The sequence below is a fragment of the Gekko japonicus genome, unplaced genomic scaffold (genome assembly GCF_001447785.1).
Source record: "Gekko japonicus isolate JY-2015 unplaced genomic scaffold, Gekko_japonicus_V1.1 scaffold59, whole genome shotgun sequence".
NCBI lineage: Eukaryota > Metazoa > Chordata > Lepidosauria > Squamata > Gekkonidae > Gekko > Gekko japonicus.
Genome location: NW_015169174.1, coordinates 665,171 through 691,988, shown reverse-complemented (window position 1 = coordinate 691,988; position 26,818 = coordinate 665,171). Strand labels below are relative to the sequence as shown.

Below are 26,818 nucleotides of genomic sequence, written 5' to 3'. Positions count from 1 at the left end.
AATATGCCCTGAGACTCAGGAAAGACGTTGGTGAGTTCTCACAAATAGCTGCCAGAATGTTTCTGGTACTCGTCAAACCAAATGGAGAAAAACAGATGAAGGGAGAAGTTTTTATTAGACCAGCTTCTGCTGCATCTGGGTTTAACAGCATTTATTGCTCAAAAATTAGAACTGAAAACTTATATTGTATGATACAATTCAAACAATTTGGAATCTTTGTTAAAGAACCCTTGTATATGTATTTTAAAGAGCTAGGATCAAAAAGTACTTAATACAAAGGGAGAATACAATTAGAGCTTGTATTCTCCCTTTGTATTAAGTACTTTTTGATCCTAGCTCTTTAAAAATATATATAAGGGTTCTTTAAGAAAGATTTAACAAAAAATTGTTTGAATTGTATCATACAATATAAGTTTTCTGCTTTTGTTTGTAATTCATTCACAGAGTGTCTTCATATTTATACAATCTCCTCCCGTGAGCTCTCATTTTTGATATACAAAAATTAGAGTAGGCAATCATGTCATCTTCTCTCTCTCTCGCACACACACCAGTAAATAAGCAGTTTGGGTAGGCTGAACTGCAGAACTGCCCTTTGGAGGAAACAGCCCAACTGCACAGATCCTTAAGTAGCAGAGAAAGACTGTGATGATACGTATATATTCAACGGATCTTCCTTTGGCCTACAGAGGAAAAAGTCTGCACACGTACATGGCCCATGTGCAAGATGTGAGATCAGATTCTACTTGCAGACAGCAGCTCAGGTTGTATAGTGGCAATGACCAGTTGCCTTGATAGAGTTTTCATGAGTCTTTTCTCCTTTAGAAGTGGGGCTGCTTCTTGCGCTGCCTCTTGCCAGCCTGGGCCCCACGTTGGGCCCCCTTCATGAGGCCCTTATATTGTCCTTGAAGTTTTGCCTTTTTCCTGCAGGGAAACAAACCATGAAGGATTAGAGAACGAGCACTGCTGACAGCATAGCAGACAAATGTATAGGTCTCCATAGCAACATGTGTGGATGTTGCAACCCTGCTGCAAACAGTCCCACCCTGGACTGGCACTTGAGGAAGATCCAAGTTTTCAGCCTCTCCTGTAGAACAGAAAGCGCCAACACAGAGGATCACACACACACTCTTCTCCCTCTCATATCCATGACAAAGTTTTATGGAAAGAGGAACACCTTCACCCTGCAGAGGCATGTGCACCAGTAAGCATTTCTACTCCCCCCCCCCCAATGTTGTACCTCCTGTTCAGCTTGGCTCTGTTCAGTGGGATGTAGGCATAAGGATCCAGACGGCCCTTCTTCTTGATATCCCCCTTGCCTTTCTGTGGGAACAGAAAGAGATAATTACTTAGTGGCTGGCTGGCGGGCATATTACAGGACATACTACAGCGCATGGCTCAGCCCAAAATGGTCACCCTACATCCAAAGACACAATCTCTAGGGATTCAGAACAAGTACACTATATCAGAGCTGCTGCAAATATGAGGCTCAGTTAGAACTCTGTTGATCCATAGTTTAAAAACTATTTCAAAGGGAGTGGACATGCTGCCCCATGTTCAGGGTGGGAGCTCTGGAATACTGTGCTGGAGTATATCTAATAAGATAGCTCTTGAACCATTACTTAGAAAAGTCCCAAGAAGAAGGGGTATGTGTGTGTGTGTGTGGGGGGGGATTCCACAAACCCTCTGCCAAGTAACACTCCTTGAAGATGCCACAAATCCCTATTTTTAAAGCATTATTTATAGTCTGTTCTTCTCACTGAGACTCAAGGCGAATTACACAGGATAAGTCAGTGCAATCGATAGGATGGGACACTCAGTAAGCAATGTAACAGGATTAGGATGCAGATATTAAAACCATATGAAATCTGGAACAAGGCTGAAACAAAGCCTAACTATTAAATGCCAAATGCCCAGGGCTTTAGGAACAGCCCTATGAATTGGCCACGGAAACCAACTGGAAAAGCCAGTGAGCAGCAGCAGCTTCTCAATGCTTTTCAGAAGCAGCCCACAACATAGCATGGCACAGCAGTCTCATCTAGATATTGTTACACTATGAAATGTTGTGGCTTTGATCCAGGAACGGGTTTAGCTGGAAAGACTGAATAAGGGAATCATACACTGCAATCCTAAGAATACTTCCCTGGGAGTAAGCCCCATTGAATAAAATGGGGCATACTTCTGAGCAGACCTGCTTAGGATTGTTCTCAGGAGTTAGTAAAATGCACTCCTAGCCGCTTGCCTTTACCGGGGTATCCAGAAGCACATCCAGATCCAAAAGCATATCCAACCTACATTATGAAGGGTGAATTTCTAACCCATCCAACACATTGCATTCCTACTCCAGAACCAGAGAAATACCTAATCAACCTTATTCCCACCTTGTCTGGGTTAAGTTTATGTACCCTCATCCGGCCTGGGCAGTCTTCTGCATATTGGCCACACAACCTGGATAGCCCAGGCCAGCCTGATCTCATCAGCTCTTGGAAGCTAAGCAGGATTGGCCCTGGCTAGTATCTGGATGGGAGATCACCAAGGAAGTCCAGGGTTGTGATGCAGAGGCAGGCAATGGCAAACCACCTCTGTTAGTCTCTTGCCTTGAAAACCCCACGGACTCGCCATATGTCAGCTGTAACTGGATGCCCCCCCAACAGATCCCCCAATGACCTCCACCAGGAGTTTCATGAACAGCATGGGAGACAAGCTGAAACCCTATGGAACTGCACAGAACATGGGCCAAGTGGTACAGCAGCAGTCTTCTAGCACCACCTTCTAAAAACTCTCTTCCAAGAACCACCAAGATCATTAATACCTTGCTCTCTAGTTCTAACCTAGCCAGACCATTGAGAAGAATCCCATCCAAGAAAGCCACAGAGAGGCCAAAACTACCACCAAGGATGTACTCCCTACGTTCCGTTCCAAGCGAAGGATATCCACCAAGATTACCAAGGCAATTTCACTCCCATAACCAGCATGAAAGCCAGATTGCTAATTTGGCTCTACAAGTCCAGAAAAAAAGGATCTTTCTATGATAGCTATGTGAATGGTTTCATACGCATTATCACACCCTGGCTCAGACAATGATCCTAAGCCCTAGCGTATTACGATCTTACCTTTGCCTTGTATTCTACACCGGGCGCTGCATTCTTGCCAATAGGACGATGGATTCCAGACCCTCCAGCTGCAAACAATGAACAAAACAGGACAGGAGCAGTGTGGGGAATGAGAAGTGGAAGAAATGTGTTCACTCATCTCAGTTGTGCTGCAAAAGAAAGTTTTGGCCCAGCCCTCCACTGAGTTGTAGGCAGCCTAGCAGTCAACACTCAGTGATTCGGAGACCGTGTGAAATGGCCTCCATGTGATTGTTTACTACTATATTGTTGTGCTTCTGCAACATGTGGAAGCATAAGATGGCAGTGAAGTCTGTGTGTTCAGATGGAGCTGGGAGTCAGCCATCACACCACTGCATGGTAGATGTAACACACGAACTGGTCCTCAGCTAAGCCTCAGCATTAAGCAACCACATCATCCCCTTTCCAGTTGCTGCTCCAGGGGAATGAATTTATGGCAGTAAGCACATCAGCCTACAGCACCAGCCAATAAAAATACACTTACCTTTGTAATGTGGTTGTACATCACTATCCTGCTCCTTGTCATCTGCCTCTTCTCGGAATCGGCGCTTCTGAGCCTTCTTCTGTAAGGGAAATTCCATGCATCAGCTAGATTGAATAACCTGCGCTTCCCACCTGGGCTCAGAGTCTTCCAATCCCTTTGGAACATATTGACTGGCAAAGGCCAAACATTTGACAGTCAAGCTCAATTTTCTCCAGCATTTAGAGAGCAAAACCATCTCAGCGGTGCTGGGTATGTGTGATTTCCATTGTAAAGATGGTTTTCTTCCTGGACTCCCTCTCACCCCTATCCACATGGCTCATCACTTACACTTCGGATCCCAACTTCCTGCATTAGATCTGCCATTTCCTCATCCACTCCTGTAGCAAAGACGACAGAGAGATATCAGACCCAGCAATGACATCAGTCAAGAATGTAGCACTTTAACTAAACCTTGCCCATCAGAGTCACCAGTAAGGTGAGTCTATATACCCTGAGTTCTATAATCCTGAGTTCTGTAACACTCCTACACTCTAAAAACCACAATATCCAAGTTTGTATATTAAACATAAATTATTCCAGCTGTGTAAATTTGAATATACTTCGACAAAGTAGCTTTCTCCAATAAAGGAGCTTGTGTTGTCCACAGAATACGACATGGAGTTATGAAGAGAATATATGAGAGCACTGGGGAAAGTAGCTAGAAATGGAAGCTGTTGTGGTATGGTGGCTGGGTGAGCCAGAAGTCCTCAGTTCAAACTTCACCACATACTTATTTATTTATTTAATTCATTTATACCCTACCTTTCTCCCCAAGGGGGCCGAAGTGGCTTACATCATTCTCCTCTCTTTTCCTCCATTTTATCCTCACAACAACCCTGTAAAGCAGGTTAGGCTGAGAGAGTATAACTGGCCCAAGGTTATGAGCTTTCATGGCATGAGTGAGGATTCGAACCTGGATCTCCTAGATCCTAGTCTGATACTCTTAACCATTACCCTACTTAGCATGTGACCTTAAGCAAGTGACTGTCTCTCTCTCTCTCTCTCAGCTTTTTGCCCACCACTGCTTGCAAATATGGGGATGATAATACTGATCCACCTTGCAGAGTTGCTGTTCATGCATAAAGGCTTTGAAACACTAAAAAATCATTAAACAAGCACTGCAGTATTTGTAGAATTATGTCACTCAGAATCACTGTTCCCTCTAAGCTGAGTTAGTGTGAGCTAGCTCACAATTTCTTAGCCTCTGGCTCACACATTTTTGTCTTAGCTCAGGAAGGATGGCTCCGGAGCAAACTAATTTATGCAGTAGCCAGGTCAGTTGCTCACAACTTTAACGCCAGTAGCTCACAAAGTAGAATTTTTGCTCACAAGATTCTACAGCTTAGAGGGAACATTGCTCAGAATTCAATAGTCCATTACCAGAAAACCCAAATTCCCCAACTGAATACATTCCTCAGTACCTTTAGTCTCTTCTTCCTCTTCCACTTCATCTTCACATATGATAAGGCGCCCATCAGCTGACACCTTGAAGTCATGGCTGACTTTCCCAGCCTTACCAGTGCCTGGCTTGGTAGCTGCATGGGAGGGTGGGGGGGGGAAGAGAGAGTACAAAGGCTTTATGTGGGAGCAGAGCATCCAGCCTGCCCCTCCCCACACAGCTATGCATGTCTTGTCTTCATCTTGCTACCCAGCAGCGGGATGGATAAAGGCCTCCAGCAGTCCGAGTTCACCACTTGGTCCTTACCCAGAACCCTGTGTGCCACATGAGGGTCCAGGAAGTTGAGGGGCTCATCGCCTTCTCCCTCTTTTAGCCAGGCCTGGGTTCTCTGCCGCAACGCCTTCCTGGTCTCTTTACCATCATGCTGTTTGCTGTCGTCTTCCAAGTCAGAGTCTGAGTCTCCCAGTACCTCCTCCATGCTGCAGGTGGGAGGCAACGCATGGAGCACTCAGTCAGTCAAGGGTCAGGGACACACGGCACACTTCTGCTCCCAAAGTACTTCTGAGGCCAGAAATCCCTCCTGTCCTGACCTTGAAAAGGCAACACTTCTCAGCTTCAACCTATACCACTTCCATACCTGTCTCCCTTGGACCTCACTGGTCTGTCCTCTTCCACAAAATCAGCTGCCCGTTTCAGTGCCTGCCGTTTGCGATTCCTTGCCTCAGCCTTGCGGATATTCAGCAGCACCTTGCGATATGACTCGGGGAGCAAAGCCTGCACAGGGTCAAAGCTAGGGGATGAAGATGAGAGATCAGTACCACAGAAGCCAGCCACACCAGGCACACCCAAACAGGTTCCTTGCTGGACAAGTTCAGCTAAGGTCATGGGACATGGAAAGCTTTTGGCCTGTGACAAATTATGCCTCCTCTTACTAACATCCAACACTGGACAGAGAGTCAGGTGAAAGTGACGGTAGAAAAAACCTGCAAAAAGTTTAGCAGTAACTGCTAAAAACAGGTCATGACTAATGAAAGGAGAAATCTCTTCCAGGTAATCCATATTTGCAGACAACCACAAAGACTATCTTCCTCCAGAAGGGATGAGGAGGTCGAGAGTGTAATGGATCAGGAAGGATTCATCCCTTTTTTCTGAAACCACATACACAGCTTCTGGCTTTATAAATGTTCCAGTTCAATCCTATTATCTCAAAATAATAATCCCCCTTTTGCCCAAACATTTACCTATTCCTTACCTAAATTGCCCACCCGTACCCTGGGATGTAGCAAAAATCTGTGTCACTTTGTCCAAAGGATCTGCTGTCAATAAGAAAACTTAGCATGGATTGAACTTAAAATAGCATCTTAAATTAACTTAGCAACCTAAAAGCTCAATAAAGCATGTGCCCCTTGAAGCACTTCCTCAGGATTTCTTTGAAAAAAGCAAGCATGCCTTGGAAAGAAGCCAGCTTGTGCTCATTTCCTTTGGAAACTGCAATTCATCAAGTTAATCAGAAATAAATAATTGTCTTCAGGCTTAGTAATTTAAGTATTAGTACAAGTTTAGCATAACACCACATTAAAGTTAGATCTGTAGTTTAAAAACTTTTGTGTTTTTCCATGTGCTGCCTTGTGCTCTGGTGCTTTGCCATCTCTGACCACTGTCAGTGAAGGTACCTTACTAGATTCAAGTGCTCTGGTCTGGTGTGATCCTGTAAGCCCCCCCCCCAAGCTTATTTATTCTATAATGCTACTTATGGGAAAAAACCAAGAAGAAGAAGAGGAGGAGGAGGAGACTGGATTTATACCCTGCCCATCACTACCAAAAGGTGTCTCAGAGCAGCTTAAGAACTCCTTTTCCTTCCCCTCCCCACAACAGACACCCTGTGAGGTAGGTGGGGCTGAGAGAGCTCTTGACAGAAACTGCTCTTTTTCAAGGCCAGCTCTTATCAGAACTACGGCTTGCCCAAGGTCATCCAGCCAGGTGCAAGTGGTGGAGTGGGGAATCAAACCCGGTTTTCCCAGATTAGAGTCCACACATTTAACTACTACACCAAACTGGCTCTGCATGGAGGAAGGTTGAGAAAACCCTGTGCCCAGACAGACTTGGGTGGGAGAGGATGAGCTACATTATCCAGGGACACGGCCTCAAGAACCCCTGTGGTGGCTGTTCCTACCTGGGGCAAAGCTATTAGCATAGCATAAAAGAGTTGGTGGCAGCAAAATACAATTCTCAGGCACAAGCCAAAATACACAAGACTGTTTTAAAGAGAGGGGATGGATATGCCTCTTCAGTTCAATGACAGGAAGGGTATCTTGCTTTCTATTGGCCTGTGCAGAAGAAACAGACTCAGTTGCTCCCCTGAATCCTCTGCATGCGGAAGCTCTGGGAGCAGATGGGAGTCAGCCAGCCAGCCAGCCACCTTGTAAGCTCAGAAGAGATAAGAACCTGAGCGCCTCCCGGCTCAGCAGGATGCGAATGAGCCTGCCTGTCCTCTAAAAAAAGGGATCAGTATCTCACCTCACACTGTGCTTTTGGAGCGTCTCCCAGCTCAGCACAAGGTGAGAGGCTGACAGTGTCCCTCCTCCCACTCCTCTACAATGACCTCATTCGCACATCTCACACTGTGGTGGGAAACACTGCAAAGAGGGCAGAATCTCTACTGCTGCTCTTGAGTGCATCTCAGCCTAGAGCAAGGCTATCCCCTCCTCCATGCAGTGTCAAATGGTGGGTGGTGAAGAGAGGCAGCCCCTAGCAACGTCTGGCCACCTGGCTAGCCAAAATGCTCCCAACGGTAAGTGCAAGTGTGTCTCTGCCGTCTGCAGCCTTTCAAACCTATTTGTCAGTCTCAAAAGTGTGACTAAGTGTGTGCCTTAATGCAGGGTGGCACAGTCCAAGGCAAAGCTATTCTGGGCAGAAAGTGTGCCAGAGCAAACAGGGGCAACGTAGTGTGTGTCTGAAGATTTTGATTTTCAGACTTCAACTCTGCCTTTCCCCCGGGATCACAGGGCAGCTCACAACCTTCAATAAAACGATTCTGATCAATTCTCAATCGCCATTCGACATTTTGCATCCTACTTGTCGTCCTCCCACCAATCCTGGCACTAACCCAAATTTGCGGATCAGCTTGGAGAGAAGGTTTCGCAGCTTCATGCGGAAGTGCCGCCTCATGTCATCACTCATGCCTCCGACGGCTTCCAGCTGTAAGCAGAAAACTGGCATCAGAACTCTGGGCAGATGGTCATAAAGTTATGTGCCCCCCCCTCCAAGTCCGCCAATCACACCACTTAGGAAACAAGATTCATCAGTGTTAGATCCCTCCCTCCCACTCATTCCCTTCCTCCAGGGATGGCTCCCACTACTTTCTAAGAGCAGTCTTGTGGGGACTGGCGTAAGGACAGGGCAGCAGTTCCAACACACACATGCGTCTGTGCCAAGTTCTAGACAACCTTCTGTGAGGCACGGCTAGGATTAATCGATTAAAGTACTTTCCCAACTCCATCCTTTTAAAGAAAATTAAAAGACAGGCAAGCTGAAAGTACTCATTTCCAGAAACCCCCCCCCCTTCCCACAGCCTGGCCCAAACATGCCACTCCCACCTCACCATGGTCTGCAGGTGCCGTCCCAACAACGTGACGTCCAGGAGCAACAGTGCCACCTTGAGGAAGCCCAGGGCTGATTTGACGACATCTCGTGTCCGTGAGCCTACCAAGAGGCAGATATGCTGCACGAGCTGCTCTAAGGCCGCTGGGCTGATATGTTCTGCAGGGCAACAGACTGGCTTAGGAGAGGCATGCTCCAATGCTTCAGATCCCCTCCCGTCCGCAGCTCTGGACTCATGTCAGAGTGTTTTCCGTCCTGCAGGATTCCCCCCCCCCCCCCCATGCATTTACAAACCAGCCCTCACAGTCCTGGAATGAAGGCTGCATACAGCTAGAGACATCTCCTCACAGAAACACACATCTTTGCACAAACTCAGCTCAAAGGCTCCTAACCAATCCCTGTGGGAAGGCCAATTCCCAGTTTATGAGGCTATTAGCATCATCCAGTCAGCTTTTGGCACCCAGGTTTGCTCACCTTTGAACTCAAAGAGCAGCCGGGCAAGAGCAAGAACAGTGCAACTCATCATGGTAACCGAGCCAGTCAAGCCTGCATAGACCAGGAGAAGGTAGCGCTGCACAGCATCTAATGGGAATTGAAAAACTGGGTATTAGAGGATCCCAATCTTGTCTTGTCCCAGTTAGCTTAAGAAAGAGTAAGGCACACCCAACCCCCATATAGCATGCTAACACCAGGGCCTAAGCAATTCTTGGAGAAGGTAGACTAAAACTGTAGAGAAATCTCCATGAAAAAGAAAGAGAATTTAAGGCACAGCAAGTCATTGCCTAAATCCAGGTACCCTGGAAACAGAGAGAAGAATCACATCCTCAAGCAACTTTGAATTCTTCTGGTGCATCAGAGGACAAAAGGGAGGGCACAGAGATCCATCTCTGGTAGACAACATGGGGGAAGGGGACAGGAAACAGCCACAGCAGCAACAAGGCAGTCTGGGAAGAGCGGCAAACCCTTCCTCTGAAAACAAGAGGTTGTTGGGCAAGTTCTGCTCTCTGCAACATAAGAACAGCAAACAAGGTGCACAAAACACTAGTCACAGGCAGAGCTAAGTGTATTCTGCCTTTTAGTGACTGTGCTGCTACAGCATGGAATACAGCATCAGATGCAAAATTAACAGCCTGAGATTTAAAAAAAAAAAAAATCTCACCATTTGTAGTTGCTATAATAATAATCTTGAATCAACGTGAGACAATGGCTGATAATGAAATCTCAGTAAGTAAAGAGGAAGCCAAGTAGGATTATTAGAGATCAGATGGCTGGTTGAGTATTCAGCATAGCTTACTCCTTCTTCCCATGGTAACAGAATTATGTACAACAGAATGTGTGCAAGTTTGCTTTATTTGTTCAAGTCTCACAACCCAGCAATCTAATGGAAAACTTGAGCCAAACACAACCCAAAACAAGATACATCCAAGGCTATAAAGCTCAGTTGAAGGGGGTGGTGGTGGTAACTGTGACTGCAGCACCAGAGGTAGTAAAACCGACAGGAGCTAGCAAAGACTTCAGTGAACATGGGGAAAGTAGCACCCCTCCCCCGCATCCCAGCATATTCATGCAGCATCCCAGTGTGGGAAACCAGGAGGACTCACCGCTTGCAGTAGGGCCAAACCTCAGGAAGGCATGACCAATCTCTACTAGCAGATTGTAAGCATTCTTGCGGGCACCCACGGACACCTCCTTGGTGCAGATTATCACCTGGAGACAGCAAAGATACGCATCAGCATCCTTGTACTATTCTGTGCTGGGCCTAGGAGTTTTCCCACCACAGACAGCCTGAAACACCAAGACATGATGCCCATCCTCTTCCCACAAAGCAGAAGATGAGAAACTGCTAGGATCTCAGTTGGAGGAAAATTTAGATTACTACAAATTGATTTGGCATGAGAAATAATCTGTTGTCAGTAAGGTGAAAGATGCAGAATAAACTGGGGAAGAGAGTGGTATGTCCCCAGTTGCATTTGCCATAGGCCTATCTTTGTAAAAGAAGGTGGAAGAGGAGAAAATGCCATTTCTGTTCCGGTGAGGTGTGGGTTTCCAGAATATACAAGTGGGGGCCCAGGAAACATGCAGGGGGATCTCTTCCCCCCCTTTTGCGAGTCCAGCCCAACCACCCACCTTGGAGCCCAGCAGTGGCAGAGTCTGGGAGCCAATCTGAGCCCAGAGCAGCTCTCAGTGCCTGCTGCTGCTCAGCCTAGAGCAGCGCCTGGCACCTGCTGCTCCTACGGTAGGGTCCCAAAACTCTCCCAGGCACTGCAATGCGGCCCCGGATGGCTTCCAGCACCAGCTGCAGCAGCAGGGCCAGGAGCAGTTCCCGAATAGCCTGCCCTGGTTCACAGTTAAGGAAAGCGCATTCTCAGCACAAAGAACATTACTTTTCAGGGGATTTTAACCTCTGTGTATCGTTTAAAACATTTCAGATTTTTCTGAACACCTGGGGAGTCCCTCAAGTGTGCAGAAAGACTCTCCTTAGCCTGTGTGTGGCTCCAATCCACCGATTCAGCTATCCGCAGACTGTGGCCACACATGGCTGATAGTACATAGATAAACTGGGGTCATTTCAAGATGAAGATTCCACTCCATGCACACTCCAACATTCTAGGCCAAGAGTGACATTTCTCCCTGTCTTTGGAGAGCCAGCATATCATCCGCTTCCCTCTCTTCCTGTTCTTGCTCCACCTCACCTCTGGCACCAGGGCAGTGACAAAGTCCTCATGCTCTGCTGTGAGCTGTTTGACAACATGGAGGAGGCACTTCAGCCGGGGCTGGGAACAAAGGATGACAGAGTGCAAGATTAGAAAAATGACAGCACCCAGAATACATCCTTCAGTGCCTCTGCCATTCTTCTCACAAGACCACTCTCAGCGTCTTCCCCATTTCACCTTGCAAAGCAGTAATGTCTCCTCCTTACCCTCTTGGCAGGTGAGGCAGCACTGGGCAAGGAGCTGAGCAGAGTACTTTGCAGCTCCTTCAGATGGCTTCGCACAAAGTTCTGACACGCAGGCCGGTCAGAGGCACACACCTCCTCCAGTACCCGATACGCCTTCTTCTGGATCCCATGGTCTTTGTTCTAGGCATTTGAACCAGACAGATAATCTTAGAGACACAATTTTTATGCATACACCAACACAGACACCTCTCATCCTTAGTTGCCTGCCCTATTCTACTAGGAAAAATAGAAAGGGACTCCAAGTCCAACACCAAGAAGGAGGCTATTGTTCCCTTCAGATGGGAACTGCTAAGTCCCAATGAGCCATGTGGCTGAGATGGATCGTATGGTTCTCTCTAGTGGAAACGGCATCACCTGAAAGTGCTAATTCCATCTGAGAGACCCACATGGTTGGTCCTTTAGCATCACATGGTTGGGTCATTTGAACATTTTCTCTGCAGCGGGGAAGCAAATCACAGATAATGGATTCCAACGTGACTGGGGAAATGTCTAAAAACATCAATTAAATGGCAAAGAATCTGCACGAGGACGGGCATCTGACACGAATCAGTGATGACCAGGTATTCAGCACCGGTAACAAAAGAGTCTTTCTCAGATCAGATGTGGCTAGAACAGCTAACACATCCTACACAAAGGCTTTCTACAGCACCAACACAGCTTCAGAGGGCAGGAGTGGCCCCAGGAAAATACTGATAGGCTCAAGCTATTCTTTCCACTAGACTTGCCAACCTTTTCCACAGCCCTGTAACTGGAGTCTTCTCTAAATGGAGGGGGATATCCATTCCCTTTATATCTAAGGACACATGCTGCTTCCTCCACCCGCCCCCACTCTGGCAATATTAATCTGGACGTCTCCATATAGTCAGAGAAGACAGTCCGCCTGAAGTTTGTGACAGGTCAGTGACAGGACAGCTCACCTGCAAGGAGGGCTGGATGATACCATAGAGAGAACTCAGAGATTTCTCATCAACATAGGGAGCCATGGCTACAATAAGGTCTTTAATGGAGAGCCTGCAGCAGGGAAAACACTGTTAGCAAAAATAAACACAGAGCTAAGCATCTTTATGACTCTGCTCCTTCTCCCTGGAACAGAGAAGGGAACTGTGGTGTTTTCTAGGAAAACAAGTAGGAAACACTAAGGAAGGTAACGAGGCAACGGAACACATGTCATCTCAGAACACTACAGAAAGGTGCCATTACAGGTGTTCCATATAAGGGGTCTCAGAAAAGGAGCAAAACATTACAGGAGCTCTACAGGCTGCTCATTGGTATAAACTATCAAGTCCCACACCTACTGAGGAGGGTCAGGACCAGAAAGGCCATGCACATCCAAGTACAGGAAAAACTGGACCCCAACTAGGGGCTGGGCTTTACCTGGTAAACTCTGAACTATCAGGGCTGGTCAGTTTCTCAGTAGCTTTCTCCAGGAATCCACACACCATCTGCCACAGAGACAAGGCTGTCATTCTTAGGCCCTTTCCTGACACACAGTTTGAAGATCCACCAACAGATACTGGTCTCCATCCTAGCCCTTCAGCAAGTGGCACCTGTGCCCTATTTTTTGCAGCACTCTGCTCACCTGAGGCTCTGTGACTGTCAAATAGGCTCGGATAGTGTCCAGCACAGAACGTCTTTGCACAGGGCTCTCAGTGGCAGCATCCTGTTGGCTATAAGCATTGAACAGGATGGGCAGGAAGTTCTTTGCAAAGCGCCCGACCTCAGCACGTTCAGCATCTACAAGCAGAGGCAGAGGAAAGCAAGGCTGAAAGGCCAGATAGAGATGCAGAAGGATACTTCCAGATATTCATCCAGTGCAGACACACATCATTAAGGATGCCAGAGGGTGGGGAGGGCAGGATATAAATTTAAATAAATAAATTAAATAAATAAACATAACACAGGTTGTTCTCTGTCTGGGATTAAAATGCTAGGCAGATGCAGCATTGTTCCACTGCAAGAGAAGGAGAAAGATGGCAGCTGATAAAATGACATTTTGTTATATTGTAAGCTGTTATCTCCAGGAGGAGCCGGAGGAACACAGAAGGATATTCCTTTACACAGAGCAAAGACAGGGGAACCCAAAAAAGGACTAAATGGTGCATCCTACGAACAGGCATGGATCGGCCCCTGCTCCCTCCTTTCTCCATTCTTGCTCTCCAGCAGGAAGCTGAACCAATCCAGAACGGCCACCAGCCACAATGAGTTCATGGTGGAGGGCAGTGGTGCAGACACCTCTCTCACAAAGAGACCTCACCTGTCTGGCAACCCTTATTTATTAGCCTGCGAAGAGCTTGGCAAACTATAAGCCGCAGATCGGATCGGTCACTGATGGCCATTCCCAAGGTGCGTGCCACTCCCTTGAACGAGGAGACTATATCCGTAGGGTGGGTGCAGAAACTGGGCAGGAGGTTCCAGACCTAGAGGCAGAGAGGGGCAGATTAGCATAGTTGACCACCACTAGGCAGCACCCCAAACCTCACCCACAAAGTCATAAAAAGACAGGATGCAAAGCTGTGGAGGTGCCCCTCCTCACCTGGCACTGCAGAGTATCATAGATCTTGGCTTCTAAGTGCTGTTCTGCCTGTGCAAGGGTTGTGGCTACAGAGAGACAAGGGAGAAGTTATGACCACAGGGTGGTTAGACAAAGCTGCTACAAGAGATTAACCTGGGAAAAGAACAATGAAAATGCTCTTCTGTTGCATAGAATGTACTATAGCAGAGCCAGGTGTCTGCGTAGACCTGAGCAGAAACCAGCTGCTTCGTGAATTCAGGCACAATACCAAATATTCCTATGCCACAATTTGCAAATATAAATTAAATCCTGAGGAAAAATTGGCTGCATTCAGACAACAGTCATTAAACTGCAAGTAGGCACAAACATAAATTATTTTATTTACTTCATTTATACCCCACCTTTTTCCTCAATGGAGAAGGAGGAGGAGATTTATACCCTGCCCTTCACAACCCAAAGGAGTCTCAGAGCAGCTTACAGGCTCCTTTCCCTTCCCCTCCCCACAACAGACACCCTGTGAGGTAGGTGGGGCTGAGAGAGCTCTGAGAGAAACTGCTCTTTTTCAAGGACAGCTCTTATCAGAACTACGGCTTGCCCAAGGTCATCCAGCCAGGTGCAAGTGGAGGAGTGGGGAATCAAACCCGGTTCTCCCAGATTAGAGTCCGCGCACTTAACCACTACACCAAACTGGCTTACACTGTTCTCCTCTCCTCCATTTTATCCCCACAAGAACCTCTGAGGTAGGTTAGGCACAGAGTGTGTGACTGCCCAGGGGTCACCCAGCAAACCCCCGTGGCAGAGTAAGGATTTCAACCTGGGTCTCCCAGATCCCAGCCTGACACTCTACCCTCTATGCCACACACCCAGGAGCTGAGACTGTTTACTGGAAAGGAAGGGAGAAGTGAGAAACAGAAATATGGAGCTTGAGCAAACTGGGAAGTATTCAACCAAGCTCCGTGTGCAAGAGGAGGAAGAAGCACAAGGTCCTAGCAACAAGCTGTGCTTGTGCCCGAGAAACATCTAATTACAGTTTACTGCAACATATGAATCACTATGTGACCTGACATTTTGAATTTTTGCTCCTACAATTTTTGTGTTCTGCATTCAGCAAGCCAAGTCCTGAACTGATATCTAGGGACAGTGTTTATCTTAAGAGGTTGATTTTTATTTTCAGAATCTGATAGAATATGACAGATTTGCCAGTGGCAGTTTCCCCATGCTGTTTGCATAGTTCTAATGCAATCCTTAGACCCAGAAATCGGGCTTCTCTCATTCTCTCCTGGGGTCTGTGCATTTGTGCTCTGGGTTTAATTCCCCCACACACTCAATTACCTCTGTTTTTTAGAGTGGTAGCTAGTGGTAAGAAGTAAGTGCAGAAGAAGGCAAGAGGTGCATCATGGATATGGTCCCGAAGCACAGGAAGGAGCCAGCTGCGAGGGAAATCCAGTGTCTCCCTATGGAAAAGGGTGGGTGGCAGAGAGAATAAAGTCATAACATGTAAACGTAAGCGGACACAGGAAACACTGTCATCAGACACATCGATCTGGGCACTTTATTGTGTCCTCTCTAGTGATTTCAGCTTCCAGTCACAAACAACCCATAAGCCACTGGAGGTGTGAAAGCCCCATGTAGTGAACACCCTCACTACATGAGGGTGGAGTATGAGGCTGGATGGCACAAATAGATGTAACAGAGATTAAAAGGGCACTCTTTCCAGATCGTCTGGCACACCCTCCATGCCATACGTCATCTTACAACATGAAATAGAATCCCCGGACTGTGGGATATCACCAGACAGCTACGATGCAAAGCGCAACCCAATGCATAGGCATGATCAGAGAGTCACAATTCTACCATAATCAAGCACTTTTGCAAGCTGTGTGGCAACCTTCTCTCCCAGCCAGAGACTCCTTGAACAAGGAAGGATGGCTGGAGAAGGGAGGAGATTTCTGACAATCCTGTTCTCACTGGAGAACCAGCCCTGAGGGAGGACGGAGCAAACAAAGGCAAAGCCCTCCACTGCCCAGTTACTGAGCACCGCCCCAGAAAAGAATCAAAGACAGGCAGACCAGAGGACTGTGGCACTATACAACACTGAGAACTCAGGGTGTGGACCTTGGCAATTATATATAATTGCGCTCTCTCTCTCACGTTCTTCACCACAGACAGAGCGTGCATATGACTCCCCTTCTGCAGACACTTCATTGGCTGCCCGTCTGTTGCCAGGCTCAGTGTAAGGTACGGTCTATTGCATACAAAGCCCTTCATGGCCTTGGCCCTCTTATTTGTGGGACTGCCTCTCTCCCTATGATCCGCCACAACAACTTCACCCAAGTCAGCAGAGGCTTCCGCAGGTGCCAACCTGCCAATGAGCAAACTCAACAACTCCCTGTACACCTGCTTGCTCCCACCTTGTGAAACAGTTTGCCCGAGGAGATCAGGAAGGCGCCACACTCCTGGCTTTCCACAAGCTACGCAAAACTGAACTATTCCAGAGAGTTTTTCTGCACAGGTAATAGGGTGACACTTCACAAAAGGGTTTTACAAACTTGCTTGGATAAATGACTGGGGACTGCGATCTACACCGCTGTGTATGTCTTACTGGAAGTAGGATCCTATTTATGTAATTTCTGTACCACCTAATGCGTCATGTGAATACTTATGCTGTACTTCAGTTCCTTCTGGAGGTGGGAAACTCCTGCAATCTTAATGTGCTTGTTATTGAATGTCCCATTTTGGTCGATCGTACTGACTCCCTATGTGCAATCCACCTTGAGCCCCTGGGAGGAAGGAGGACTATAACGTTTAAAAAGTAAATAAAAATGAAATAAATTCATATAGTCACTATATATTTTCTGCCACATACAGGAATCTGTGCGCTTCTTGCTTCCCGTGTTAGCTACCCCAAATTTGTGCTCTTAACCAGGTATGTTCCTCTCCTGAGAGGGCGAGGCCAGGGTCTGCCTAGCATGGAGCACCTTTTGAAATCTGGTGTGACAAGTTGCTCAGTGGCCGAGTGCAACTGCTCAGGCAAGCCTCCATTCCTCCTTCCCAGCTCCACACTGTGCCTAGCCTCTCCAAGGTGCAAAGACTGTCAGGTGGAGCCTCCTCCACACTTTTGTCCAGGCTCTGCAGCTCTTGCCAACACATGAAAAGGTGCTTGCCGGCCAGTGTGTGGGCCCCTGCCCCACATGTGCACCAAAATTACTGATATATTTAAGGTATTTATTACCTAACTGCATTCTCCACAAAGTTAATGCAATACATAAAACAAACAAGCACCAAAGTCAAAACAGAGTAAGGTGTAATCAAAGGAAAGGAGGGTGGGGGAGATAGTAAGGACATAGAATGACGTCACAACCCTGCCACAGGCTGTGGCTCCCAAGCCCACAAAGACAGAGGTCATACTTACTCTGTTCCATCGATATCTAGGGGCACAGCCTGCAGCACCACCTCAGGGCCCATGGTAGCCACAGCAGCCCCCACAGCCTGGTCAAGCAAAATGGTGTGGGGAAAGTGTGGGGAGCCCCGTAAGTCAGCTAAGGACTGCAGACACTGCAGAAGAAGGGAAGCGATAAAGAAAGGGGGAGGGGAGGGTCACACAGTAGGAAGTACTTGCCACCAAGATATACAAAATAATTTCCCCCGTGTTTTCTGATCTTCCCATAACTGACCCCTGGATCCTCACACTGTACCTCCTCACTTCAGTAATTTCGTAGCTCAGAAATGTTATTTTTATTTATTTACAAATTTTATATCCCACCATTCTGTCCTCACAAGGGCCACCAAGGCGGTTAAACAATTTAAAACATACAAGATAAAATTACGTTATAAAACCATTTAAATCAACCCCCTCCCAAATATACATCATCAAAACAGTTTTAAGAGTTTTAAGAAGAGTTAAAATACATACAAAACAAAAACAAAAAACATCTGAAGGAGGGATCACTGAGGAAATACCAAACGAAACAAAAAAACCTCTTCACCTGCCAGCAGAAGACAGCAACAGAAGGGGACAGACAAATTTCCCTGGGCTGAGTGTCCCAGAGCCTTGGTACTATGACCAAGAAGGTCCTCTCTTGGGTTGCCACCCACCCGAACTCAGAAGGTGGAGGCACCCTAAGCAGGGCTTCTCAAGATGACCATAATGGTTGGGCAGGTTCATAAGGGATTAGACAGTCCTTATTGCAAGACCTGATATCCAAATAATCTCTTCGCTGTGACAGAAACTTGGACGATATCCCATTAGCTAACAACAAGGTAAACGTCAACTAATATCGTGGTCCCATTTACCTTTCTCATCATGGGATGAAACTGGCGCCCACATGCCTCAAAGAAAGCCTTCAGAACCTGCAGCACCGAGGCCCAGGCCCCATGGAACCGGTACATCAGGCCTTCTTCCACTGCTCTACAGGAAGAAGAGCAGATGTCTAATCAAAAGCAACCTCCAACAACAAACAGAGGTGGCTGCAAGACAGCCCAGACCTCCCACCAGCTAGTGGGCTGACCCTTTTACCTGAACATCTTGCAGACGTGGGCAGAAGGGCCAGAGGGGGTGGCAGAGGAAACCAGCCCCAGTTCTGCCACGTGAGGAGCCACACACTCATTGAGCAGAACCTGCAAAGTGCAAATATATTTGGATACAACCTGACACCAGCATCAGTTCACACCACTGAGAGGCCAAGAGTGCCCATATGCTGGCTACAGTTGTCCAGAGAGACCCCAACAGAACATGTACACCCCAGCATGCAATGCTGAACCGCAGAAGTTCTCCATCCTTGTATTTCTTTGAAAGCCTACAAAAGCACAACTCTGCCATCATGCCGATAAACGTAAGAATACCTTTAGGGTTTGGGCAGCCGCTGACACCACCTGGGTGTGTGGGGAAAGGAAGGTGGCCATGGCTGCACTGAAGAGGCGAGAAAGGTGAGCCCAGCATAGCTCCCATTGCAGCCTACAACAGAGATGAACTTGGTTACAGCCCAGTTGCACGGCAGGCCCTCCACGCCCAAACCCTCCTCGTTACTATCCCAACTTCTTACCTTGCCAGGTTGACATGTGCCCGCTCCATGACAGCCAGCCAGGCCAGTAGAGGCTGCAGGTCACCCTCACTGGGCACATAGTCATATAGGGCCTAGTACAGCAAAGCACAAGAAGTTAGCCTAAGTGTCCCATGCTGAGTGTACCCCACCCTAGCCTGGTCTGACCTTTGCAGGACTCACAGTAATGATCTGGGCATTGAGCTCAGCCGGCAGGGACGATGAAGGCGGCTGGGCAGCAAAGAGGCTATGAAAGGCATTCATGGCACAGGCCGTCACCAGCTGGGAGTGAAAAGAAATAAGAATCCTTATGGTGCACACATCTTCACATGGATCCCACAAAGCGAGAAATGGGAACTCAAGCATCTATCCCAAAGGGACAGGAAAAGTACTTCCATCCACCCACAAGAAATAGAATACAGTCAAAGCCACAAGAATGACCACATGAACAATAAGATCCCAAAGTCATCTGGGCACCATTACCCCCACTCTGTTCCACTCCCTACTAAAAACTGTAGGGAACCCCCCCCCAACAGAGAACCGCAAGTAACAGAGGGCAGGGGAACTCACCACATGGCTGAGGGTCATGACACGAAGCAAAGTCTCACAACAGGGTTTGACAGATAAGGCAGGCAGGCAAGGTAGCAAGTCACGCAGCAGAGTGAGTACGTGCAAGGTGGTGGTGGCCTCTTTTGCACCTGGAGGAACCAGAGAAAGTCAGTCCTGCTGTTCATCCCAAGAGTTCAGCCATAGAAACTCCCTAGTTTATTTTATTAAGATACTTATATCCTACCTTTCCCCTTAGCAGCTTAAATATGATGATCAAAACATTACAGATTAAAAACAAAAAGCCCCCTGAATGGAATTCACATGGAATTCACTGCCACAGGAAGTGGTGGCGGCTACAAGCATGGACAGCTTCAAAAGGGAATTAGATAAGCATATGGAGCAGAGGGCCATCAGTGGCTATTAGCCACTAGGTATAGATAGGGGCTCTGGGGCAAGTGATGCTCTGTCTTCTTGGTGCTTGGGGGGGTCAACAGTGGGAGGGCTTCTAATGTCCTGGCCCCACTGGTGGACCTCCTGATGGCACTGGTATTTCTGGCCACTGTGTGATACAGAGTGTTGGACTGGATGGGCCTTTGGCCTGATCCAACATTGGCGTCTCTTATGTTCTTATGACTCCCTCCTTCCCTTAAACGTTACCTGCCATACATACCCACCAAAAGCCCTGGCAAACAAGCAAGCCCTGCAGCACCTCCTGAAGATTTCCAGGGAGGAGGCTCCTCCCACCTCTTCAGGAAGCCCATTCCACAGTGTGAGAACCACAACAGAAAAGGCCTGGGCTGTGGTGAATACCAGATGGGCCATTCTGAGTGAGGAAACTGCCAGCAGGTGACAACCTGATGACCACCGTTGGTGCACAGGAACATATGAGACAGACCTTCAGATACAGGCCCATATATCCAAAGGCCATAACCAGCACCTTGAATTGAACTCAAAAACAAACTGACAGCCAATGTAGCGGTTTCAAAATGGGCAATGTACATTCCCCTCGACAACAACCGGATGCTGCATCAAGGGCAGACCAACATACAGCACATTATAATAGTCCAACTGCAAGGTTACAAAAAATGGATTAGTGTGGCCAGATTAGCTGATCCTAAGAATGAAAAGAGTTGATGGCAACCAGATGAAAGTGATAGAAGGTGCTCTTCACCACTGTGTCAATTTTCAAACAGCAAAGATGGGTCCATGAGCACCCTCAAGCTTTTAACCTACTCTGCAAACGCCAACTCTGTTCCATCCAAGAGTTTGCTTGATTTTTCTATATAACTGTCAACTACAAAGGGCTCAATGCAGTGGAGAACAGAGCTCACCTAACAGATGACTAGAACAAGAGGTGCTGTTCTGCTGGTGTTATCTGCACTTCCACTGCGGGTGGAAGGGAATCCCTTTCCCACTGCATGTGCCCCACTTTGCCACCCCACTGTTCCCCAAGAGGCCTATGACATCACCCTGGAGCAGAATTTGGGTAGATTCACTGGTCTGCAGAGGGAGATGAGACATTCCCAGGTCTCCCTCTGCTCTGGTCATGGTGATTTGGACACAATGCAGAGTCTTCCTACACAAGGTGACTGCAAGACAGGCTTGGAAAGTAAGCTGCTTCCTTGGAACTAGGGATGTGCACCAGAAAAAGACACCCCCCCCAAAATGGTATTTTTCACATCCAGATTTCAGAGACAGTATAAAGATCAATATTCTGGATTACTCAACTCTCCAATACTAATTCAATATTTGGATTTGGGTTTTGTTTGGGATTCTGAAATTATTCACATCCATTATTCCCTCTGGAGAATCATTCCAGGGATCTAGGGTAGTTGTTTTTTTAAGCAAATGACACCAAAACTTCAGCAGAGCTGGTGCTGCCTGTCCACTTTAGAACCCCTGAGTTTTCAATTGGACCAAAGGATCCAATTCTATAGGCCCCTGAACAAGGTGCCCCAGCCATCCTCCATTGTTTTCTATGGGGAAGAAAAATGCCATGCTTTCACCAGAGCAAAGAATAGCCAAAAACACAAAAGCAAGCAACCACTGGCCAAAAGCCTGCTAATGGAAAAAGAACCAACAAGCCCAATAGAACCAATGTCAAATCAGAGAATCCCAGCAGAACCACAGGTCAGTGTGGCAAGCCCAATATATCCAATGTCAAGCCAGAGAATCCAATCCAGCAAACTGAAGCAAGGGAAGGGAGTACTTCCCAACAAAACCTATGTCAAACTAGAGAATCCCAGCACAACCAACCTGGCAATCCCCCCTTATTCAGACTCTAAGTAAGTAACTGGAGTCTACAGAGAAGGAATAGGAACACAAATCTAAACCAGCATGGTGAACCAATACAGAGTATGGAACAAATATAGTAGACTAGGCTCCATACTCCAAACTAGATCTCCATAATGCAACGACTTCTCATTGAATGATCTTCCCCCACTCCTGTACCTCCAGCCTTCTCAATCTCTTGCACACAGAACTTTGCAGTCGAGGATGCAGCTGGGTGATGCGAGGGAGACCCATCTCCAAACATGAATTCACTGCCTCTCAGGACGGAGCAAACACCATGCTGGGCAGCCTTGCGGACCTGCAACAGGGGAGAGGAGCATGAGAGGACATTGAGCTGGGATCTAGCATCCTCAGAACTCACCCTCCATATACTTAAAGGATGAATTTGGATCTACTGGAAATTTTCCATATGTGGAAAAGTGTCCACCCTGGCAACACAACTCCCCCCCCCTCCTGATGCAGCCCCAAGTGCCCCCCTGAAAAGCATGCCCTGCCTCCACAGAAACAGCATTTTGACCTGTGGATGGAAAGTCCAATTCTAAACTTTCCACCCATGCAAAGGCTCTGGTGGATCCAAGCCATTTTGTGTATCTGCGACTAAAAAACACACTGTCCGTTTGCAATGAAATTTACCAGCGTGAGCAGGCAGATGCCTGGGGGCTCAGCAAACATCTCCAACATGGCTGAGCTAAAATCTCCAATGACTCACCTTGGGCTTGACATGGACAGTAAAGCTGAGAAGGCCATGGAAAACTTGCATTGTGACAGGATAGTTCCAAGCTACTAGATTCTGCCTCCGCAGCAATGTGGCTAAGCAGGAGAGCACCTGACAGGAAGAAGACAAAGGAAGGACTGATGTGGCCAGTATGTGATGAATATCAAGGAACATTTGTCTGGCAATTCTCAGCAACGAGATCAATTGGACTTGCTGATATACCTGACACAAAGTAACAGAACAGCACCCTGCACCTTTTAGCCAACAATAGCATAATCTAAATTCCAACCGTGCTCCCTACACTTTGCTTAAGGGGAAAAACAACCACCACCACCTATGGAGCTGGAGAAAATGAACCCTGAGTGATGGTCTCTCAGGTGCACATCACACTTCTGAATGAGGCCCATCAATCATGACAGGTCCTCCCACTCTGCAAACATACATGCTTCTTTTGCCTCCCAATTTGGTGCCTTCTGGAACACTTACCCAGCGCAGGGCCGAGGTGGAGCTTCCAAAGGCTTGGGAACCCAAGATCCCCATAAATGCCTTGGAGGTATCAGAGAACTTCTTGATAAGCACAGGACCTGGTACCCTTTTAGGGGAGTAGAAAAAGGGGATAGTAGTATGAATACCAGCAAGCCTTCCGCTACACTTTCAGCAGTCTCACTTTCTATTGCATTTAGACTCAGTGACTGGCACCCCACACTTCTGCATTCCCAGACCTCTGATCATTCACTTAACCTAATAAAAAGCCACAAGGGCTATCAAAATGTTGGACAACAAGATCTGTACTTTAAACACTAGGTGCAGTTCTTCTCAGCTCGCTGAAAAACTGGCTACAGTAGGTACTGGCTACACTAGGTACAGTTCTTCTAAGCCCATCTAAAACAGGAAATAATGTAATCCAAGGCCAGCAGCGAGCATGCACGGACATGCGCTCGGTCCAAGCCTGAAGGAGTCGCAACAGCCAGGAAGATGCAAACTTCGTCGGACGAGCTCCCGCAGACAACAACGACTCGCTACAAGGGTGCCTGGTAGGCTAGTCCCTCTCTCCCTTGTATGTGGCCCTAGGTTAGGATTGGCTTGTGTTGTATGTAATGTGAACCACTCAGAGCCCTCAGGGGGTGAGTGGTATACAAATGGAATGTAATAAATAATAAATAAATAAATAAATACTGAAGTGGCTACAGTGATTAAGGATGCAAAATGCATTTAATACAAGGAAAGATCAGAAAGGAGTGGTTCCAAAAGTTGCTAAGGAGTCTTACTATGTTGAAAGCACCCAGACAAGATGGGACACCATAAACGCTGAAAGTAAATTCAGTGAGCTTGTTGACTCATTGAAAAACGTTTCAATGGATTTACAATAGGGCCAAACAAATTCAATGGCTAAATCTTTTTTTCAAGTCTGAGTGAGTCTTGATCCTGGAAGTAATCAACACAATTTTCTATTTGTACCCTCCAAGTTATTCTATACTTCCTCCAAAGCATCCTGATTGTGGGTCACTGGTCTAGGCCAGGAACACTTCTCATGTCCTTAAAACTCACCGCTTCAGCACCAGATTCAGCAAATAAGCTACAGCAGCCATGGATTCTGGTGATTCAACTGCTTCTAGAGTTGTCATCTGTGAAAACATAGTATGGTGGTGTGAGGCAACTAGAGAGCAGATCAGGCACCCTGAACTCCATCCTACCCAGAGGGGGGGATATATAATCCCCTCCATGGAAAACCTTGCCATTAACCCCCATCTGTGATTTGCCCTACTAGTACAAGATTAGAACACAATTTGCATCAGCTGCTCCAGCATGTCTATGATAACAGGAAAATGCAGAGGGCAACTAACACCACCCTTCTCAGAAGAGGACAACAGGAGACCAATAAAGATCAAACATTTTTCTTGATGGGAAGAACTTTCCTCCTCCACATGCACCCACCGGAGCATTAACATAGGATTATCCCTAGGTCCTGTGATCATGACGACTGAATTAACCCACACTCTGCGCTGGTGCCCTGGAAGCTCCAGGTTGCCAGCCCCACTCCACTGAGTCCACAACCTTGACACTCACCAGTGCACCGAAATATTCTGTCTCACTCTCTGTGCCACCCTGTGCCCGGATCACTTCTGTGACAGCAGCCAGCACAGCACAGATCTAAAACAAATAAATAAAAAGCCCATGACTGAGAGCTGGAAGCAATTCAGTAAGATTCCCTAACAGTGCTCCTCTAACACACACAGGTACATCATGCCCATCCCTGTGAATGTTTTCATACTATAGTCTGGTAGGAGGAAAGATTCAGAAGGTGGTACCCAAGCAGAGGCTTGACAGAGCAACTCCCTACCATCCCACACACTTAAACTGTCAACGCCATTGCTGGGTGCCTCTCACTTCTGCCCTGCTCCTTCCTTTACCAAAGTGGTACCTCTTTGTGAGCAGCAGAGTTGGACTCCCAGAGACGCTGCACTCTGCTGAAGGTAAGATTGGTGCAGTCACTCAGGCCACTCAAGAAGGTAGCTGAAGATTTGTGGGTCCTAGTTTCTGCATTGTTATCACTTTCCATGCAGGGCTGGGCACCATCCACATTCCGAAAAGCAGGAAGTGGTCCCGATGACTGCAACTCATTGTGCAGTTTCAGTGCATCCACAGTCAGATCACTTTTTTCTGCGAGAGAAAAACAGACATTCAGTTAAGTCTTAGCATGACAAGCACACCATACTGGATCCCTACAAGGCCGGAGGTTTGTAGCTATGCAAGGACCAGAGTGGCCAGTGACAAGTCAAACAGTCCCCAAGTAACCCTGAGAGAAACCATCTTTACTATACACCCTACAAGCCAGCCACTCTCCCATACAAAACAGACTGCTGTTTAAAACAAAATTTGCTGTTTATTAGAAACAGAGATATTTCTTTCCTTTTACATTCTTGACCCTTTCACTGCAGACCAGAGCGCCGAGTGGGTCACCAATACCAGCTACACTATACAGAGCATGTGCAAGGGCTTCACCTGCGTCAGTTGAAGCATCTGTTTTTAATACCATAGCTCAGAAACATGGGGTACAAAATAAATGTGACTGCTTTCCAGCACAGACAGAATTCTATCTCCTCTGTTCCATCCTGAATAAATACATTTTTCTGGTGGTATGAGCTCACCTTGTTCCTAAGAATATGAACCACTGCACTTCTCCCATTATTGCAGATACTCAAATAACATTGTCCCATGGAATTCTGTAATTGTTGGAGCATAAAAGTTCACATATCTGACCTTGCTTGAAAACGCAGGTGCTAAGAGTCTGCCTAAACAGATTAACAGATTAGCCCAAAGATCCAGCACTATCAGCTCACAATCAGCCTTACTGCACATAGGCCAGAACTCCAGGGGAGCCCATCATATGTGGACCACACAATACACTAGGAAAAGGTGCCTCTCTACTTCAAGACTGTAGCATCCATAGATAAGCTAGACTGAAGCACAACTTTCTATGAGGACTACTATGCCTGTAAATAAATCAACATCAACCTTGCAAATACAAATTCCAAAACCTGTCCATGTTAAATAGTTAGAAAGAAGCAGCTACAGAGAGCTACTGCCCCGGCACAAACAGGCCAGATTCTGAATTTAATTGGGTTTTAAACACACCATTAAAGAGCTCTGTATAACGTACATAATATAATCACAACAAGGCAAACTTAAGGCAAGTTTAGGAAGAGTAATCAGTTCAGGGTAACCCAGTGCAATTTACATAATCAGTTCATGGTAACCTAGTGCAATTTACATATGTAAGGGGATTTTGATGTGGGCCTGTATCACCCGGGAGGGTTTCCGCTCTCCACCACACCAAATCCGGCCACGGAGACAGGCCGAACAAAAAGTTCTCCATGCTTCCCCATCACGCCCTAAACTCTTGCTCTGCCTTCAACATCCACGCGCAGTCCACTGGCCATAAGACCCACAAACCTGATCGGGGAGCCAGCAAACCACCGCGAGCTGCTAGGCGATAGCGCCGCCCCTCCGGGTTGCTGTCGCTGCTGCATCCTTTTCGCCAGCGCTTGAGTTTACCGGCAGAGCCAGAGCGCAACTTTCCCGAACGGCCCATGCTGACCGG

General features: G+C 47.1%; 1 protein-coding gene across 1 annotated transcript; it reads right to left on the bottom strand.

Annotated features, from left to right (window-relative positions):
• Nucleotides 1–362: 362 nt before the first annotated feature.
• On the bottom strand, nt 363–26,818 carry RRP12 (ribosomal RNA processing 12 homolog). Its single transcript, XM_015415906.1, has 34 exons — nt 26,671–26,818; nt 25,139–25,377; nt 24,784–24,867; nt 24,265–24,341; nt 23,203–23,308; nt 22,711–22,827; nt 22,161–22,299; nt 19,731–19,858; nt 19,344–19,442; nt 19,164–19,255; nt 18,964–19,075; nt 18,638–18,738; nt 18,415–18,529; nt 17,534–17,676; nt 15,454–15,575; nt 14,143–14,207; nt 13,864–14,026; nt 13,189–13,343; nt 12,984–13,051; nt 12,527–12,620; nt 11,571–11,729; nt 11,344–11,424; nt 10,252–10,357; nt 9,125–9,232; nt 8,652–8,809; nt 8,157–8,248; nt 5,688–5,840; nt 5,357–5,529; nt 5,073–5,186; nt 3,940–3,989; nt 3,613–3,691; nt 3,111–3,178; nt 1,238–1,320; nt 363–921 (listed from the first exon to the last, which is right to left on the bottom strand). Exons 1-34 carry the CDS (start codon nt 26,807–26,809, stop codon nt 819–821), a joined length of 3,885 nt encoding a protein of 1,294 aa, XP_015271392.1. The 5' UTR covers nt 26,810–26,818; the 3' UTR covers nt 363–818.

What these genes read in the sequence shown, in the direction of transcription:
- RRP12 (XM_015415906.1), bottom strand. Translation starts at nt 26,809, where the DNA reads ATGGGCCGTTCGGGAAAGTTGCGCTCTGGCTCTGCCGGTAAACTCAAG. An exon ending in TACCACTCTAAAAAACAGAG is followed by an intron (nt 14,208 to 15,453) that starts GTAATTGAGTGT and finishes GTCTCTCTGTAG; the next exon opens with CCACAACCCTTGCACAGGCA. An exon ending in AGAGGAAGAAGAGACTAAAG is followed by an intron (nt 3,990 to 5,072) that starts GTACTGAGGAAT and finishes TCTTTGCTACAG; the next exon opens with GAGTGGATGAGGAAATGGCA.